This window comes from Malaclemys terrapin, chromosome 15, assembly GCF_027887155.1.
Source record: "Malaclemys terrapin pileata isolate rMalTer1 chromosome 15, rMalTer1.hap1, whole genome shotgun sequence".
In the NCBI taxonomy this organism is placed as follows: Eukaryota; Metazoa; Chordata; order Testudines; family Emydidae; genus Malaclemys; species Malaclemys terrapin.
In genome coordinates, this window is record NC_071519.1 from 29,151,683 (window position 1) to 29,169,267 (window position 17,585).

A 17,585-nucleotide genomic window follows, 5' to 3' on the forward strand; every position below is an offset into this window, starting at 1 on the left:
ATCGTGGCCCCTAAAGGTGTGTAGAGCATTCTCAAGGATTTCTCCAAACCTCCTAAGGGAGGGAGGTCTCTTCCCTGACTGACCACAGGAACAGAGACCTCTCTGCCTTTTACAATTTGCTGCACAACCACAAATGGCTAGTTTAAAAATCCAAAGCCTCTGGTACTGTGTTCCAGTGGTGGGTCAGACCAAAGGTCCACTTAGCCCAGTATCCTGTCTTCTGACAGTGGCCAATGCCAGGTGCTCCAGAGAGAATGAACAGAACAGGGAATCACCAAGTGATCCATTCCCTGTCGCCCATTCCCAGCTTCTGGCAAACAGAGGCTAGGGACACCATCCCTGTCCATCCTGGCTAATAGCCATTGGGAACTAAAATAAACCCTTAAGGGAGCTCAGCCCCAAGAATGCGGATATTACTCTAATTAGTGGGAGCTGTTGGGCACTTCCCTCCTTTAAAATCTGCAAAACATGCAAAGTGTCCCTAATAATTAGGTATTTTGAAATGCTCAGTAGCTCTGTATTCAAGCTACACATGACAATCCAGAATGCAAACTGGTGACCAATCACCGTCATGCCCAGCAATGCCCCTAATGCATGAGAGTTGATTAGGTACCCCTTTGCAGCCTTTAGGTACCCCTATGATAATTGGAGCATCTTTCTTGGTACCATTCATTATTTTTAAGATTGGCTTGTTTGTCATGGCAAAAAAAAAAAAAAAAGGGGGGGGGGGAAGCCACACATTTAGATGGGGGAAAAAGGGGGTCTTGCTATGTGGAAGAAACTACCCTTTCATTTGCAGTAATCATTTAAACCCATCTAATAATAAAACTCCAAGTTTTAGAAAAATCTCTGCTTAGGGCCAAGTCTTTCCTCTATGAAAGCCCCTCCAAGCTGTGATGATGGTCATTACCCTTCTCCAGGCAGGTTCTATTTCTGACCTTTCTTTGAGTGAAGGCTTGTTTTTGTACCTCTGTCCCACCAGTGACTCTGGTATCTGCCCTGTGGGAGTATCCCTTACACCACTTACACATGCATCCGAAGAAGTGGGTATTCGCCCACAAAAGCTCATGCTGCAATACGTCTGTTAGTCTATAAGGTGCCACAGGACTCTTTACCACTTACACCAGCATCTGAGGACAGGTTTGGGTATGCGGCTGCAGTATTTCTGAAGGCCACCCCTAGCACCAGCGCATATCCCGGCATTGCCTCACCTGGCCTTAGAAAGCCCCTGCTCCCTTCGCAATACCCACTTTTGTGACCCCCGTCCCACTTTGCAGCGCATCACCTGCCCGGGTGGCACCTGGCTGTCGGGGTTCGGCCTGAAGGCGGCGCTCTTTGTTCCAGGACCAGAAGCTCGCACGTGGCTGGCGAAGTTTTATTTTACAAGCGGCCTTGGGCCTAGCCCGCCCTTCCCCTGTAGCCCAGACGGCAGATGGCCCCAGCCGGGCCAGGTTTCCCTCCCGCTCCTCTAACTTCTCTGCAACCGAGGTTAAGAACAACCCCAGCCCCACAGAGCTGTAACCCTGCAGCCGGGCGGGGCCGCCCTGGCCCCCAGCTCTAGTGGCTCAAATTCCCTCCTGGAACTTCCTGATGCTCCAGTCCTGTTCAGACCTGTTTGGAACCAAACCCCCGTGTGAACTCCCCGCCCTGCCCCCCCCCCCCCCATTGGCCTCCGGGTTCCTTTGGGCTCCTGCCACTTTTCTGCTGGCCGGGCTCCTCTACTCCAGCGAGTCGGGCAGGGAGCGCAGCGCCTGCCTCCCCCACCCCCAGTAAACCGGGCTGGGCAGCTGGGTTAACGCGCGGCGGGTTCCCACGAGCCCGGGGTAGGAAGGGGAAGTGGGGCGCAGATCCTGCTCACCCCGCTTGTCACTCACAGCCTTTGCAGCCGCTGGGCTCCCGCTGCCTCCCGTGCTGCGGGGCAGAAAGCAAGGCACACCCGGGGTGGGGGGGGGGACGCCCCTCACCGGTAAAGCCCCCAGCTCATGGGGCACGTGGGGGTGGTTTTGCCTCCCTGTCGTGCAATTGACTAGCTCCTACTCCAGCCATTTTATAACCCCCCATAAAAACCTCGGTCCATCTCCCGTACGAGGCAAGCGGAGTACAGCCGGGAGCAGCAGCTGGGCCCCTTGCCACGAGCCCTGAGTTGTAAAAACCCGGCTAGGTGCCAGGGGGAAGGTGGCCCGGCGCTAGCCAGCTGCAGGGCTTATGCCAACGCTGATTACAAGGCGCCGCCCGGAGCGTGGGAAATCGCCAGTGATTTGGCTCGTGGCCACGGAGGGGGCTGCTGAAAACAGTACAACACAAGCAGCCTTCGCATCCCGCCAGCACTGAGCTGCCCCTGAAATCTTGTCACCCAGATTTCAGCCGCACGCGTCCCAGCGCCTTCACTTACTAGCAGCCAGGATGTGCCATCAGGTCTCACACCCACCACAGCCGCCTGGAGGGCAGTCCAGGCTGACCCTGACACGCGCTGGGGAACTGCCTGCAGGGTACACTCGAGCCGATCGATCAGCTCGTCTTGCACTTTAAACGATGTGCCCGTGTTTCAGATCAATACACATTGAACGTCTATGTTGCTAAATCGCTATATTCGCCACCTATTTGGGCAGCAAGGCGACATAATCAGTATTTGTCTTTGATGTAGCGATGTGCTGTTTCCAAGAAATTCAAAATGACACCAAGGTTGCTTTGCATTAGCTGCACCCCTCTTACATGCGTCTGAAAAATCACCCGGTGATGCTACATCAGCAGCAACCACCTTACATGCTTCGAAAAGAAAAGGAGGTACAGACCCTCTTTTACACCGCTGACTCCATTAAGTTTTAAAAGGATAGTGAGTATTTGATCAGCTGCCCTTTCCTGGAAACCAGAGAATAGGAATGTTTAACAGTGGAAGCCATTCTAAATCTGGACTCAAAGGCTCAAATCCTCAAAGAAATCCACAGAAGTTAGGAGCCTAAATACCTTTGAGGATCTGGACCATACAAACTAACGCCCAAAACATTTGGTCTTCCTTGTTAGGATAAAGTCCTTTTTTCTTAAGACTCATAAACCAATTACGTATTATTTGATCTTGGCAGCTTTCATGAGCAGTTGCCTACATTTTCCAGTTGCAAAAGGTAAATCTAACCACAGATTTATTGGAGCATTTTCCAAGGTAAACCCCCTTGGAACATAAACAGGATTCTCCCATGCCTCTAGCTATCTACAATGTATATTTCAAGTCAAGTAGAAGCCAATGTCACAGCTGGAGGAAGAGAGATTTCCTAATTTTTAAAACTAAGTCCCATTAGTGGAAATCTGTCCATTTCTGCAGGAAGATTTATACTGGATATGAAAACATATCTAATTCAGGTGGTATCTAGTATTCCTTTCAGAAAATACCCACCTTCAAGTTGTGTCTTAAAGCAGAGCATGTTGTTGTTGTTGTTTTAGTCACCAACAGCGAAATTGGTGAGTGTACATTATGGTGAAAAGCCGATCTAAAACAGAATTATTAATATGAAGACATTATTAGAAGAGGTGTGTTTTATACTCATAATGAAGTTAGGGGTTTTCTCTCCTGTTATTCTGCTCCAGTATTTGGCCCAACAAAAGTAATCACGTTTTGCATGAAAATGATTCAGGGCTGGAATAAGGCCATTTCTGAGACCACCTCTGTGCCACTCCCTAACACAAATCAAGTATATTTGTTGAACTTAAGGGGAAAAAAAGAGTAACAATAGCTAAATTAAACTGCTGGTAGATGATTAACAGCCTATCCTGCTTTCTGCTTTAAGCAGCTATTCCTGGTGGAGGGTATTAACTGCAGGGCACAGGGAATGTTTACATACAGTGTAAAAAAATTGGGATTCTATACCGATTGTCCAACGTTGGCCAAAAATATGTCAAGCTACCCTTGCTAGAGCTAAATTGGCTGTCCATGCAAGGACAGGTCAATTTGGGGGGACTCTAATCTGAAAGAGGCCACTTTATGGAATAGGTGTGAAGATCATGAACTGGGGAAAATACAAATAAAACCCAACAAAGGGCACAAACGGGGGATGAGGGAGGGGAACCGAATGAAATGAAAGCCCACTTTGGTCAGTGACAGTTACTCCGGTGCCCCAGACAGAGTCTCTATTATGCCACGCCCACCAACTGCCATTTTCCTCCAAAAATCCTCAAATTTACCCTTAAAATGTGAAAAATTGTGCAAAAATCACCCTGCTCCCTTGCAGCACGTCCTTTGCAGCTAGCAAGTGAAATATGAGAGAACTGGAGCCAAGTGTGTGTATCTGAGATGAAAATACTGAGCATGTTTCTGGGCATCTGCTTTGTTTGTGGAAAGGTGGATAAAATGTTCAAAATGTCCCAAAATCAAGGAGTGGGGAAGGCCGCCCCACCAAATCTTATTCCCCAAGACCCTCTGCTACATGGGGATGTGCTGGGTTTCACAAAAAGATAGCCCATTTTGTTAAGCCTTTGAATATTCAAATTGAAAGTATCGCGCAATCATTGATTGTCAAATCATTGGTTTCTAGAGGTTTTAAATACTTGGCATTAGGGGAGAAAAACTCAAACTTATATCTGTAGGTATAAAACATTAATATTGTTGGTCTCCACCTGGAATTTTCACAGTGGTCTTAGGTATTCTTTTTTTAAATTTTAAAATTATTGTTTTTTTGTTCCCTTTCCCCCCAGCATCTAGGAGCCCAGGTGATTGATTCTTCTGCTGCAACATCAGCTGTTATAAAAGTTGCTTCTTCTTTCAGGTCAGAATGTCCGGTAAGTTCAGTTTAAACCTTTTCTTCATGAATTTGGGGGATGTTTAAATTATCCTCCATTTTTGGTCATTTTACCTTCAAAATAGGGAGGGGGGGAGAGAAAGAAAAAGTTAGTGTTTGTATAATGCAAAGTGCAAGCAAATCAGTGTTTTTAAGTGGATAGAAGGGAAACTGATCATATGCAATACACATTATATGTAGAATAATACACACACCCAACGCAAGATACAGGGAAAAAGCAAACGTGATTTGTGCATAGGAATGCAGGGGCTCTAAATAACCATTGTTAAAGTATTTCAGCCTTTTAAAAAATGCTGCTAATCCCTAACGTGTTTTGCAAATTCAGTGCTTTTAGCCAGTGCTCCGGGGAGCGCTCGCGCTCAGGGGCTGCAGATTTCAGGGTTAACCTGCCCAATCGCGGGTGCAATTTAAGACTTCAGGCAACGTAACTCGGCGCTCCCAGGTGATTAGTTGTGGATTTTAATATTCAGGGACGATCTGACCCGAGTGGGACTCGGCAGGCCCAGGACTCCCCTGAGCCAGCCCCCGGGGGAGATGCTGCACAGGCAGGGAGAGATCGCCCCTTTAGGGCTGTTGAAAAGGGGAAACGCGCCTCCTACACTAGATCCCTAATTGGGGATCCCCCCAGAAGTGACCTGGTGCCGCGTCCGCGGTGACCAGAAGTGGCGCTGCCGGGCAGCAAACTCCCCGCGGGCCATGAGGGTATCTGGTGGGGCGGATTCCCCCCCAGCTCCAGCCCCCTCCCCCGCGCAGTCCCCAAGCCCCCTCCCCAGATATCTGCGCCGAGCTCACACTGGTTCTGCGCCCGCCCCGGAGAGGCCAGCAGTTGCGTTATGGGGGTGGGGAGGCAAACCTGGGGAGGGGCACCTGGGGAAACAGCCTCAGATCAACGGGGGCTAATCCTGGGGAGATGGGGGGGCAGCCCGGCCCCGGGGGGTCCCAGACTGAGGAGGGGCGGGGGGCAGCCCCTGTGTTCACTTCCGGCAGGTGTGGGGCCGGGCTCCCGCGCCAGGCTGCGGGGGAATGAGGGGAGCCGGGGTCCGTGCAGGACAGGGAGTGGGGCAGCCAGGCCGGGAATGCTGCGGGGGGCGCACGGGAGACGGAGCTGCGGAGGGGCCCCCTCCCGGCCCGGGTGGTGGTGGGCGCAGGGCACCCGGCGCCCCGGCGCAAAACACGCGGAACCGGGCAGCCCGGGGGTGCGCAATGGGGCGGGGAGCCCGCGGGTGCGGGGCCTTGCCCCCGTCCCCGATCAGAGCTACTCACAGAGCCGGGCTTTCCCGGCCAAGGTGTGTGTGGGGGGGGATCCCAGACCCCGAGCGGGGACCCGCCGCCTCCGGAAGGTGCCCGGCTGCGCCGCAGCGGCCTCCAGCTCCGCGCCGCGCCCAGGAGTGGGGCTGGCTGGGGGCCGCAGGCAGCTGCGCACGGAGCCCTGCGCATCCCAGTCCCGGCGCGCCCCTCTGCAGCTCCCCGCTGGGCTCGAGCTCCCAACCCGGGGCGCCGTGCGCCGCCGCTTGCCGCCCCCTATCTCCCCGGGGCGCCCTGCCTGCGGGGCTCCTTGCGCACCTCACCCCGGCCCCCGGCCTGGGGGAACTTGGGGTCCTTGGGCGACCCCCTGAGCCCGGCCGGGGTGCAGCCACGGGACCCGGCTAGCTTGCCGGAGGTGACCGAGCCAGCCCTTCGGCGTTGGGTCCCTGCAAAGCAGGCCTGTGGGAACCCCCGTCCCCTGGCTCCCACGCTGTCACCTGCCTGCTCAGCCTGGCTTGAGGCTCGGACAGGCTCTGCCCCCTCCAGGCACATGGCTGCTGAGGTTTGCCAGGAAGGTTAAGTGAAGCAGGTGCAGACCGCAGCAGTATGGAGTGAGGGGTCTGCTGACCTGGGGACCTGTCACATCTCCACTTAGCCCAAGCAGCACTCGGCCTCTCTGTTGGCCTGACCCAGAGCCTGCTGAAGTGGGTTTTGGTCCCAGGCCATGTCCCTGGTGCTCCTTGCCACTGGTCGATGTGAATAGTCCCTATCTTTTTAGTTAGTGGAAGACCCTGCTCCAGGAAACCTTTGTGCAGGTGGATAATTGTACTGTCTATGCTGGGAAGATGCAACATTCAAAAACATGGTCACTATCATGATGTTAAATATGTTTTTGACTGTAGTGTTGGCAAGGCCAGTCCTGTTCGCTGGTTATCTGGGAGTAACCATGACCAGCTAACATGTTAAACAGGGCAGGCCCCCAACTCTCCTAGCTGCCGTCTTGTTTAGCACATTTCCTAAGATGATACATTTTCCCAGTGTAGATAAGGCTAAGGAGACCGTTTGCATGCATAAATCAAAGCAGGTTTGCTGGATCAGGGCCTAAAATGTCAGCGCTCCTAACAGGAGAGGTTTGGAGCAGAGGGTGCCTGTTAAATGTTTCTCTCCCTCAGATTCAAGGAAACATCCTTTGCAGTTTTCAAAAATAAAATGGAACGAGTGGGATAAATAATCCCCAGAGAGCTGAGTTTGCAGCTCAATAGAACCCCTTCCTCTGGATTCCACACGGATTGGCCTGTAATGAGGGGCAAGGGCAGTTAACAGCAGGCACCGCATTAAAGACAATGTGACTGTGTATGGCAGGCTGTCATTAAACAGGCCCGTGGCACTGAGCAGAGACACTGTCTGCACTAGGATAGGGAGGGGCTCCACTGTCAATCTAGCACCACTGGCAGAGCAGGAGTGAAAGGTGGCAAGTGCCAGTGGTGGATCAACGTATACACTCTGCCTATGTCACAGCAAAGGAGAGGCTGACAGTTGCTGTTAGGGGATCAAACAGGCAATAGATGGGTATGTTATAAATACTTGTGCATAGCTAGGTAATTGCTCCCCAGGGGACTGTTCTATTACTCCTCCAAGCAAGGACCAGGTAACATTGCAGGGTCTCCAAAGGCAGAATATTAGCTGTGAACCTGATCCTGCAGGCCCTTACTCATAAGTATTCCCATTGCAGACAATAGGAGTAGGAGCTGGATCCTGCAATCAGATCTGTGTGCAGAGCTTCCGTGCCAGGTCTGATAGCAGGACTGGGGTCACGTGAATAACCATTTGCAAGATTCAATCCCAGGTTGACAATGTGTCTGTCTGTTTTATTGAGTCTCTGCAGGATCATTTCAGAGAGAAATATACTGAGTGCAAAATGAAGCAATTCTAAAAACTGAACTATAAACTGCAATGGGTGTTAAATATTTCTTCCAGCAATAGTGTCAGGGGTGGTTTCTTGTCAATAGGCAAATTCTTAACTACTCCAAATACAAAGTTCTGACTAAGCTAGTGAGTGGCAATTGTTTTTGCTCATTGATGGAGGCCCACATGCACGTCTGAAACAAACTGGAGTTGTAGAGAATGACTCCTCTCATTAAAGAGAGAAAGAAAACTGGGTCTCACAGAGAGTGATTGTTTAGTCCTATAAAAGAATAATCACCCACATATTTGCATTGTTTTTATTCCTGTTCTTAACACAGAGGATGAACGCAGTGCCCATGTCTGTTTCCTGGACTGAAATCTTCAGGATATTGTAGAGATTCAGATTAATTTGACAGTATGGTCCAGCAGACAAGGCTGGGAATTAGAGTACCTGGGGTCTATTTTTAGTTCTGCTGCTGACTTACTATGTGATTTTATGCAAGTTGCTTAGGCCCTGATCCTGCAAACACCTACATATGTGCTTAACTTTGATGGAAATCAGTGGGACTATTCACAATATTAAAAATTAAGCATGTGTGTAAGTGTTTGCAAGATTGGGGTCTTAATATCTCGCTGCCTTAGTCTTCCCATCAGTAAAGTGGAGATAATTGTACTTGTCTTCCTCTCTAAAGTGTTCTCTGAATTTCAGGTGAAGCGCTAAGTGATATTTATTTCTCCAGCCTTTGTTACTAAGAAAAAAGAAACTCTTAAGGAAGAAGAAAACTTGGTCACAATTATATTTATTATATATTAAGGGTACATTTGCAAATAGTCTACAAAGTGTTAGTAAATGTTACAAAGCATATTACAGTCATGAAATGGGTATAAGTCATGGTTACAAGGGACCTATGGCATTCTGTAATAACTGACTAATCATTTATTAAAACATCTATTCATAAACTCTTTACAAACTCTTTGTAAATATACCCTTTATATAAAGTGTGACTGAGAACACACTGAATTTACTTTTGAATATTTTAAATATCACCACTCTAAAGTGCCTGCTTTCCTGTTCTCATCCATGCAATCTTATTTTTAACTCACTCTTTCAGGAAAATCCAAGGTGTATCAAGGTGTTCGAGTAAAGATCACTGTGAAAGAGTTATTACAGCAGAGGAGAGCACGACAAGCAGCAACTGATGCCACTGTAAGGACAAAATACTAGCTTCTTCCATGTTGTAATTTAAGAATAAGAAACTATTTCTCTTAATCTCTCTTCCATCGATTTAATGTACTCAGAGCCATGGGAGCAGACGCTGCTGATGCAGGCAAAACTGAGAACTTGTCTTCAAGGGGAAATTGATCCATTTAGCTATTCCAGAATAACTCCCCCAAGTGGACGGTCTATTCTGGAATAAAAATTACTTTGTTCCGGACTAGTTACTCTGCTCACTTTTATTCCAGAAGACAGTGCCCCTGTCCCCACAAGAGAGTTATTCTGGAAGAGCTCAATTATACTGGAATAATGCTGCTGGTCAGTTTCCTCTATGTAGACAAGGCTTGACAGATAGGCCTGCTCCGAATCTCTGTGCAGCAGCAGCAGGGGAAAATGTATGTTCTATCTGACTCAAACAAACCCCCTGTTGCCTGCTTTGAGGACCCTCCCATGTAAAGCTCTGTGTTGTACTAAGGCTCCCAACGTGTTCTCCCCTCCAAGAGGAAGCTCTCAGAGCCCAAAAGAACATCATTCCTCCCCGCAAATAACCCCCTCAGAGGCCTTCCATTGTTCAGTGGCTCCTTCAGTCATCAGTCAGGGGATAAAGGCACCAGCTCTGCACAGCTTCCAGCTTCTGCTGGCCCCTGGGGAGAGTGCACAACCAAATCCTCCCAGGGCTGAATGTGCTGGCATCATACTGCTCCTAACCCCTGCTGGCCTAGGAAGGAGGGTCTTAGCTTGGATCCCCAAGGGCTAGAAGCTAGCTCCAAAACCAGTTGAAATCAATGTGAGTCTTTCCATTGACTTCAATGGACTTTGGATCAGGTCTCAGAAGCAGTGGTTCCACAGAACTCTCAGGCCCTGGTGGCCTAAGAGCGAAAGGCCGAGCTCAGCTCTCGCCAGGTGTGCTGGATCCATGCCAAGGAATGAGCTCTGATCCCCAGCGTATTGTTCTGCCACTGCAGCAGCTATTGTCCTGTGCAGAGGGAATTTTCTCCATGAAATGAATTTTCCCAGGAGGGCAAAACTCAAGAGTTTAATTTTCTTTCTTGACATGGAAACTTAAGAATGAAGAAGCTGCCCTGTCAGCAAGAATCTGTAGCCTCTCATTAGAATCAGCCACTGTACCAGAGAGCTGGAGGGGAGCAAATTTGTTACCACTCTTTAAAAAAGGCATGAGAGGTGATCCTGGCAATTAGCAGAGCAGTGCGCCTTACTTCATTATCAAGTGAAAACTAAACGATAATTAAATCTGAAATTACAAAACACGACACAGACACACCAGCCTGGCTTCTGTGAAGGAATATCACAGCTCTGTAATCTGTTGTAATTCTGAACGTGTTAGCAAAACTGTGCCTGCAGGAGATCATCATGTTCATATAATCTTTTCACAAAGTGCCTCACGAGAGATTAGTCACCCTGGGGTGAAAGGCAAAGTGCTGTCAGGGGTTAGAAACTGGCCAGTAGACATGAACAGGGAAAAACGGTCAATTTTCAACATGACCAAAGGTTAACATTGGGTGTCCAATGTTCTGTACCAGGACTGATGTTTATCGATGATCTAGACAAGGGGTGACCAGTGTGGTAGCCAAATTCGTAACTGACATAAAATTAGTTAGGTTATTGAACACTGGAGGTTACAGTCAGGAATTTCACAGGGACCTAGCCAAGCTTGGTGAATGAGCAACAGGCTGGCAGCTGAAGTTCAGTGTTGCCTGATACAGGATAGTTTCTGGTGCCCTGTTTTAATGTGCATGCATCCCCTATCTTTGTTGTCTCAAGGGGATAATTTTCTCCTTTAACATTTTTCTTTTCAGTTTGTTAAGGCTGGTAACAATGGACATGTCGATTCTTATCTCTTAACCTGTACTAAAAAAACCTCTAGAAGGTGTTTGAAACGTTGGGATTTTTATAATGGGTAATGCAACTTTGTTAATGTTAAAAAAAAACAAAGAAAAACCCAGAAGTGTATTTCCTTTTGTCTTGAAAGAAAGTTCGAAAGTGAGTATGAGCAAAGAGCCATTTAAATAGGGCTTGATCCCACTCCCATTTAAATAAATGAAAACACTTTACTGGTGCAGGATCAGGCCCTTAATGCAGGACGCTCTGGCTGCAATCCAGTAAAGCACTTAGGCATGTGAATAGGCCCACTGTGTGCTTGAAGTTATGCACATACTTAAGTGCTTTGCGGAATCAGGGCCTTTAATGCATTTCAGTACAACCAGGCCAAAACCATAACTATTTGGAGAGAAGGAAAGGGGTTAAGGAGACCTATATATTGATGCAGACTTGACACACACAGAACACTCCCCTTCTCTTGTAAGTGAGCCCTCTAGCTCAGGCGCCCTGTGTTTTTGCATAAAGAGGTTGGTAAATCATTACTGCTTCCTGGTTCATGACATTACAGTCTGGATGGTTTTCAGATTTAATCTCCCACCTCCTGCTCTCTGCAGCGGTTGATTGCACAAGAAGCTGAGCAGACTGCAACCTGCAACCACAAATAAAGAGGCTTGGTGAATGGAGCCCTCTAGCACTGAAATGCTGCAGTATACTCTTCTCTTAAGTGTAAAGTCACCCCTTCCTTCTTCCTTTATACAATGGCTAAGTACTTACATACGCTATAAATGTTCCAGATGGGTGTTAAGAGGCTGGACTGAACTAATCTTAATTTGCTATTCGCTTGATATTTACACTATGATTGTTCCATCCACTAAGGAGACTCAAAGCCAGTGGTGCAGGAGATTAGTTTTGTGCTTAACATAATTTATACTGGTTATTATTTATTTGCATTATGGAGGCCCAGGAATCAGTGTCCAATTGTGTTAGGTGCTGTACACACATGTAATGCCAAGCTAGACTAAAGCATTCTGCAGGACAGAACCTGCAAGTTAACTAAACGCACTCTACTGTTAGTGGGAAGGTTACAGAGGCTACATATTGTGTATGTATAGACAAAACAGAGAATATCAACCTTGCCAACTCTTCCAGAACTGCCAGGATTCAAATGTTTTTTTTTTTCCTCCCATAGAGAATAATTACAGTTTAAGTGTTAAATAACTGAGCAAATGTTAGGAAGTTCTTGATAGGGAAACCAGCCACGCTCTAACTCAGGAACATTTTGAATGAAAGAAATGAAGCTCTGGTCAGCATAAGTTAAAACCATCTGATCAGAAGAAGCCCCAGTCTGAACAGCTAGAGTGAAGCCCCATTGAAGAGGATAGCAAACCTCACTTTGTTTTCAGTGCAGCCAGGATTTCACCCATAATGTCTGGTGTGATTTTCTAATAGGCTTATTGATTTGTACGTTTCAGTTCACAAATCCTCAGGGAAAACAACATCATCAGTTTTCTTATAAGTGTTGCCGTATTAGAGCAATCACACCTGTAGATTGCCAAGTGAAGTGTGCAATAGAACAATTCAGTCTGGTGCGCATGTGTGGTGCTACACAGGGTAAGCCACACTTGATTTTTTTAGTTGTGTTTTAAACGCGTTAGCTAACACAGTTGTAAATTGTTCCTACTCCTAGAGATTTTTTTTGTGTCATGTCCACACTAGGATTTACAATCCTGCTAATTAACAAATGTTAAAACATGACTAAAAATTCAAGTATAGACACACCTATGGTGAATTAACAGTAATGGAACAATGGAATGGAATGCACATCAGAGGAGCTACATATTTAATACTAGAGCAATTCCGTGTAATGCACATCTATTGTTATCTGGGTGGCACTCTGGAACAAAACAATGTTACACAGATTGAGAGTGCTCCATAAATAACAGAACTGAATGTAATACAGACACAGGTAATAAAAACAACAATCACTAATGTATGCATAAGTAAGTTTGAAAAGTAATTGTGACTCACCTCAATGTTCAGGAAAAAGGTCTGTGAGCTTTCAAAGCAGAAACACTTGCATTTGCTATTTTCCTTCTGTTCTGTTTTGCCAGGTTTCCCGAGGCAGCAGTAGTGTCCAGTTTCCAGAATCTGTTTCTTCTCCCTGCACAGGTTGGTACAAAGAGCATCCCCCTTCTCCCCTCCCCCCACCTATTCCTCCAGTCCAAGTCTTTTTAGCCCTCGATGCATGGCTTGAGGCAGGCACTACCATTTCATTAGAACTCCAACCAATCAGAATCTGAAAAGGGCTCACTAAATGCAGATGAGGATGCAGTAAGACAAGCAGGGTACATTTTGCCCTCACTCCAGCAGAAATTTTGTCTTCATATCCACGTAGTTTGCCTTTTCTACTGAGGATCAAGGCTCCAATTAATCGGTAACATTTATTACCAACAGAATAACACTGCCGTGGTGCCTTTATCAAGATTTCTATCTCTTGGTACTGCCTTTATCTGATTGTCAGATGGGACCAGAACGTCTTAAAGCATTACTTGTCTTTGCTGATCATTTAGCTTCCAGCAGAGTCAGTTTCTCTATTTCCCCTCTCTTCCTGTAGAGTTCAGAAGGGGTGTTAGTCTTTTCAACAGAGCTGCATAAACAGCTCCTTCCTGGTTGACACCAATATCCAGGAATTGGGAGAAAAAAATATTAGTTTGGACTTTTCAGATCTTTTATTCTCTAGATGTTGGTAGCTAAGAGATCCAGAAAGTTTCCCCTTTCATTTGTAAATGTGTGCATGTATACATTGCGTGGACAAGGAAATGCTTAAATAATGAATATTTGGGGTTTAAATTTGCTTATGTTAATATAGAAACTTGAGACGCACATAACCTTTTTCAGGCTGATAAATCTTTCTTTCTTTTGGGTGCATGTTTTTTGCCCCACTGTCCAGTTAAACACTTTGCTCCCAGTCCTGCAAACACTTACGCATGAGAGTAATGTTACACATGCAAGCAATCCCACTGAGATCAACAGGACTACCTGCATGGGTAAGTGTTTGCAAGATCAGGGCTTCGTTATTAACTGTGTTTGCGAACAGATGAATTCAGCATGAAATGCAGTCAAGTCTAGAGGGCCAAATTCTTATTTACACCGCTCTGGTAACGGATGCCCAGTACCAGAGTACTGTGGTGCAAAGAGGCCTCGGTGTAAGTGAAAATCTGGCCCTTGAGCCTTTTCGACTCCAGCCCTCTTCCAAATGACACCAATTGCACCTAGCTCTGTCTCATCTACATACTTGCTACATTTTTCAGAAGTAATGTAGGGACAGCTCTGGTCTCTCTGCTGAGTATTTTGCCTCTGTCCTTGCTTATGAAGACGAGAAGCTATTTTTTGTTCTAATGGAGACGTGCATCCCTGGAACATGAAGTTTAGCAGAGGCTAAAGGCAAAACCCACCTGTTAAAATAGCAGCACCACACCCCTGCATTACATGCTCTCAGGATTGCTTTGGATTTACTTTCAGAGTCAGGCTGGGATTTTCAAAGGAGTCTAAGGGAGTTGGAGCCCACAATTTTCAAAAGCACTAAGTGACTTGAGCCTAAGTCCCTATGGGAAACCCAGGGGACTTAAGCTCCCTAGTCATTCAGGCACTTCTGAAAAATTCCCCCCCAGCCCCTATTGACTTTCAATGGGAACTAGGCACCTAACTCATATAGCACCCTTTGGAAATCTCAGTCTAAACCTGAAAGGCCTTTCTCCATGTCTAGACTCACAGTGTTCCATGGGACTGGTTGCTGTTCAAGTTGCTGCTCACCACAGACAAGGCTATCACAGTCTGACCCAAAGGAAACATGCAACTAGCCTGGCCTCCCTTTGTAAGCACAAGTATTGAACAATCTCTTATCTCCTTTTTTCCTCCTAGCACCTTATTTTGATGCAGAACCTCTCTCTTCTGCCCCCAACTATTTCCAGCCACGGCAGTTTCCAAATTGCATTTCCTGTGAAGAAAACCCAAGTTATTTGGAGCAACTTGTTGATACCTATCTTCAGACAGAGCCGCCCATGGACCCATCCCTGAGTGCTCTACAGACGTCTACCTACTATAACCCAGACACCTTCCAGTCAACCCCTCTCTGTTTTAACCAGAGCCTGGTAAGTTGGTTGCGTTCTTTACCGAGCTGGACTGGTGGTGTCTGTAGTTATAGCTTGGACCACCTTGAGAGAAATCACCTAAGCATGTCCAGCAAGGAAATCAAGAAGGGAAACGAAATGGGCAAAATAAAAATCCCCACTTCCTGAGGCTCTGGGCCAGTTTTGAAGACTTAACGGTTTCATGAGCATGATTCATTTCCAACAATTCCACAGCTGGAGGGGAGAGTCTGGGATTCTATGTATAATTGGGGCCCTCTCATGCCCTCTCCCACAGGAGGAGAGGATATCAGGAACCAGTTGATCCTGACCTGAGGTTGCAGAATTGAGGAGTGTCACTTCCAATACACTGTTCTCCCCTACCTGTATTCCATGGAACGTCTTTAGGGACGGGCCAGGGAACAACCCCAGTCCACCCCCATGGATCCTAAGGGTTAAATTAATGCCACTGACATGTTCATGCTTAGCAAGATAGGAACTGCCAGACCAGGTCAGACCATTGCTCCACCTGGTCCAGTATCCTGTTCTGATAGCTCCCGAGGTAGGTGCAAGAACCCCTGAAGTGGTCAATAATGGAATAACCTGCCCACTATAAAGTTCCTTCCTGATCCTCCTCAGGCAAAGGTTGGCTTATGCCATGAAGCAGGAGGGTTTAAAACTGCATGTAACTAGCAGTTTAGAAAACAGCTACGTCTATAACATGTCATTTAGTGACCTGCGTTCTACATGCTCATGGCAGAAGGTTTAAAGGACCAACACCAAACGTAGAGTGCAGTGTTCTCAAATATTCTAGTTAGTCATCAGAAAAAATTGTGGCAAGGCCAGTTATCCCAATCATGTCTTGGTAGAACTTGCTATTCTACACAAACGAGTATAGAACAGAACTTGGGCACAGCAACCCCTGTTCAGGGCTATCATCTGGCACATCTGGGACTTTTCTCTAGCATGCTCCCTTGTTGAGCACTAAGGCACCGATCCTGTAGCGACTTGTATCCAGATGGACCCCTCTGTCAGCACAGAAATTCACCGAAGTCACTGGGACTCGGGGTGGGTGCAGAGGTCCTTCTGCCCAGAGCTCACTGCGGGATCAGGGCAGTGCTTCCAGAAGAACCACACACACATTCTGACATCTTGATGAGTTCACAGCCGCTTTGTGAAGCCCATTGATTTCAAAACTCCGGCACTATCAATGGACCAGGGTAACTCCAGAATGGGGTGTGATGTGGTTGTGCATTCAGGGCCTTGTAATTCCGGGTGTATTTTTTCTGGTCTGTGTAATTATTTGAATGCCCATTATTACTGACTTCATTTAACACCACATTTTCTTTTCTCTCCATTTTTATAGGTTCCTGGATCTCCTGCCTCGTCTGACCTGTCCAGCCCATTAGACTATAGCTACTCCCCACCTCAGCTGCCTCCTTTTCCTCCACTGAACTACAGCCCTCTTTCTCCTCTAGACACCACGAACTACGGCTATCCTCTAGAGGAGTGCTCACATCCTCAGTACAGCTGCTCCCCCTCGGCCTGTTACTGCTCATCCTGTGCCTCAGAGCACTTGGATACGTTCAGAGTATCAGAGTATTTCCCCTACCCAAGTGCAGACTGTATGGACTGTCCTGGCACCGTGACAATGGCAGATGACTTCTTTAGAAGGGATAGAAACTACGACATCTGCTACAGTTAATGGAGATGATGGTTTTATATATATGTACCTACGTACAGGTATCCAAATCAGCTAACTGCCTATGAACTATGCAAAACATCATTGTCTAACACAAAGTTCAGTTTACTCTACACTACTTAGCCTGGTATGCTCCAGGTGTTAATTTAGTCCTCCTGGGTAACAATATTTTAAGACTCACCGCATTGCTACCGTTGTCCTTCTGTCTTGTGTTTCATAAAAAAAAAAAAACTAGCTTTCAGTGAATGCTTCACTAAACAAGTTTTTGTTATTACAAATAAATAATTTTATACAGATTCCTGGAGCACATTCCTTCCTGTTAAGTTTATAAAAGATTCTTTAGGTTATTCTGGGGAAATCTGATTTTTTTTCCAGACACCTGAGGGGGAGGGGGTGTCGCTTCTGCTATAATCAAAGGTCTTGCTCTTGCAAATACATATTTATGTGAGTAAAGTGGGGCCTTTGCACATGAAGTCAATGGGCCTCCTGGGGTTTGAAAAGTTACTCAGTTGTGTAAGTGATTGCAGGATCAGAGCCAAAGTTTTCTCTTCCAATCCATTTCTTATATTTCCCATCTGCTGTGAAGGGTGAGACAATTAGTCAATAAACATCTGCTGTCCTTTTCACGGTACCTCTGTCACATGTCAGAATATACATGCATCCTTCCAACACTGAAGTACTCTCCTCCCAGTCTCACCAACTGTCATTGAAACAATTGTTCACTCCCCTTGGTCAGACTAATCAAAGACAGAACTTTTCCCAGG

General features: G+C 46.9%; 1 protein-coding gene and 1 long non-coding RNA gene across 2 annotated transcripts; one reads left to right on the top strand and one right to left on the bottom strand.

Annotated features, from left to right (window-relative positions):
• Positions 1–4,512: 4,512 nt before the first annotated feature.
• LOC128823441 (uncharacterized) lies at positions 4,513–6,342 on the bottom strand. Its single transcript, XR_008441738.1, has 2 exons — positions 6,051–6,342; positions 4,513–4,841 (listed from the first exon to the last, which is right to left on the bottom strand). It is a non-coding gene; the product is annotated as an uncharacterized LOC128823441 (long non-coding RNA).
• A 2,694-nt stretch (positions 6,343–9,036) lies between these two features.
• POU2AF3 (POU class 2 homeobox associating factor 3) lies at positions 9,037–17,117 on the top strand (the record flags this gene model as incomplete). The annotated part of the gene is made up of 4 exons (XM_054005710.1): positions 9,037–9,144; positions 13,104–13,161; positions 14,914–15,143; positions 16,486–17,117. Coding segments are annotated over 4 exons (735 nt in total), but the record flags the coding sequence as incomplete, so codon positions are not given.
• Positions 17,118–17,585: the final 468 nt, after the last annotated feature.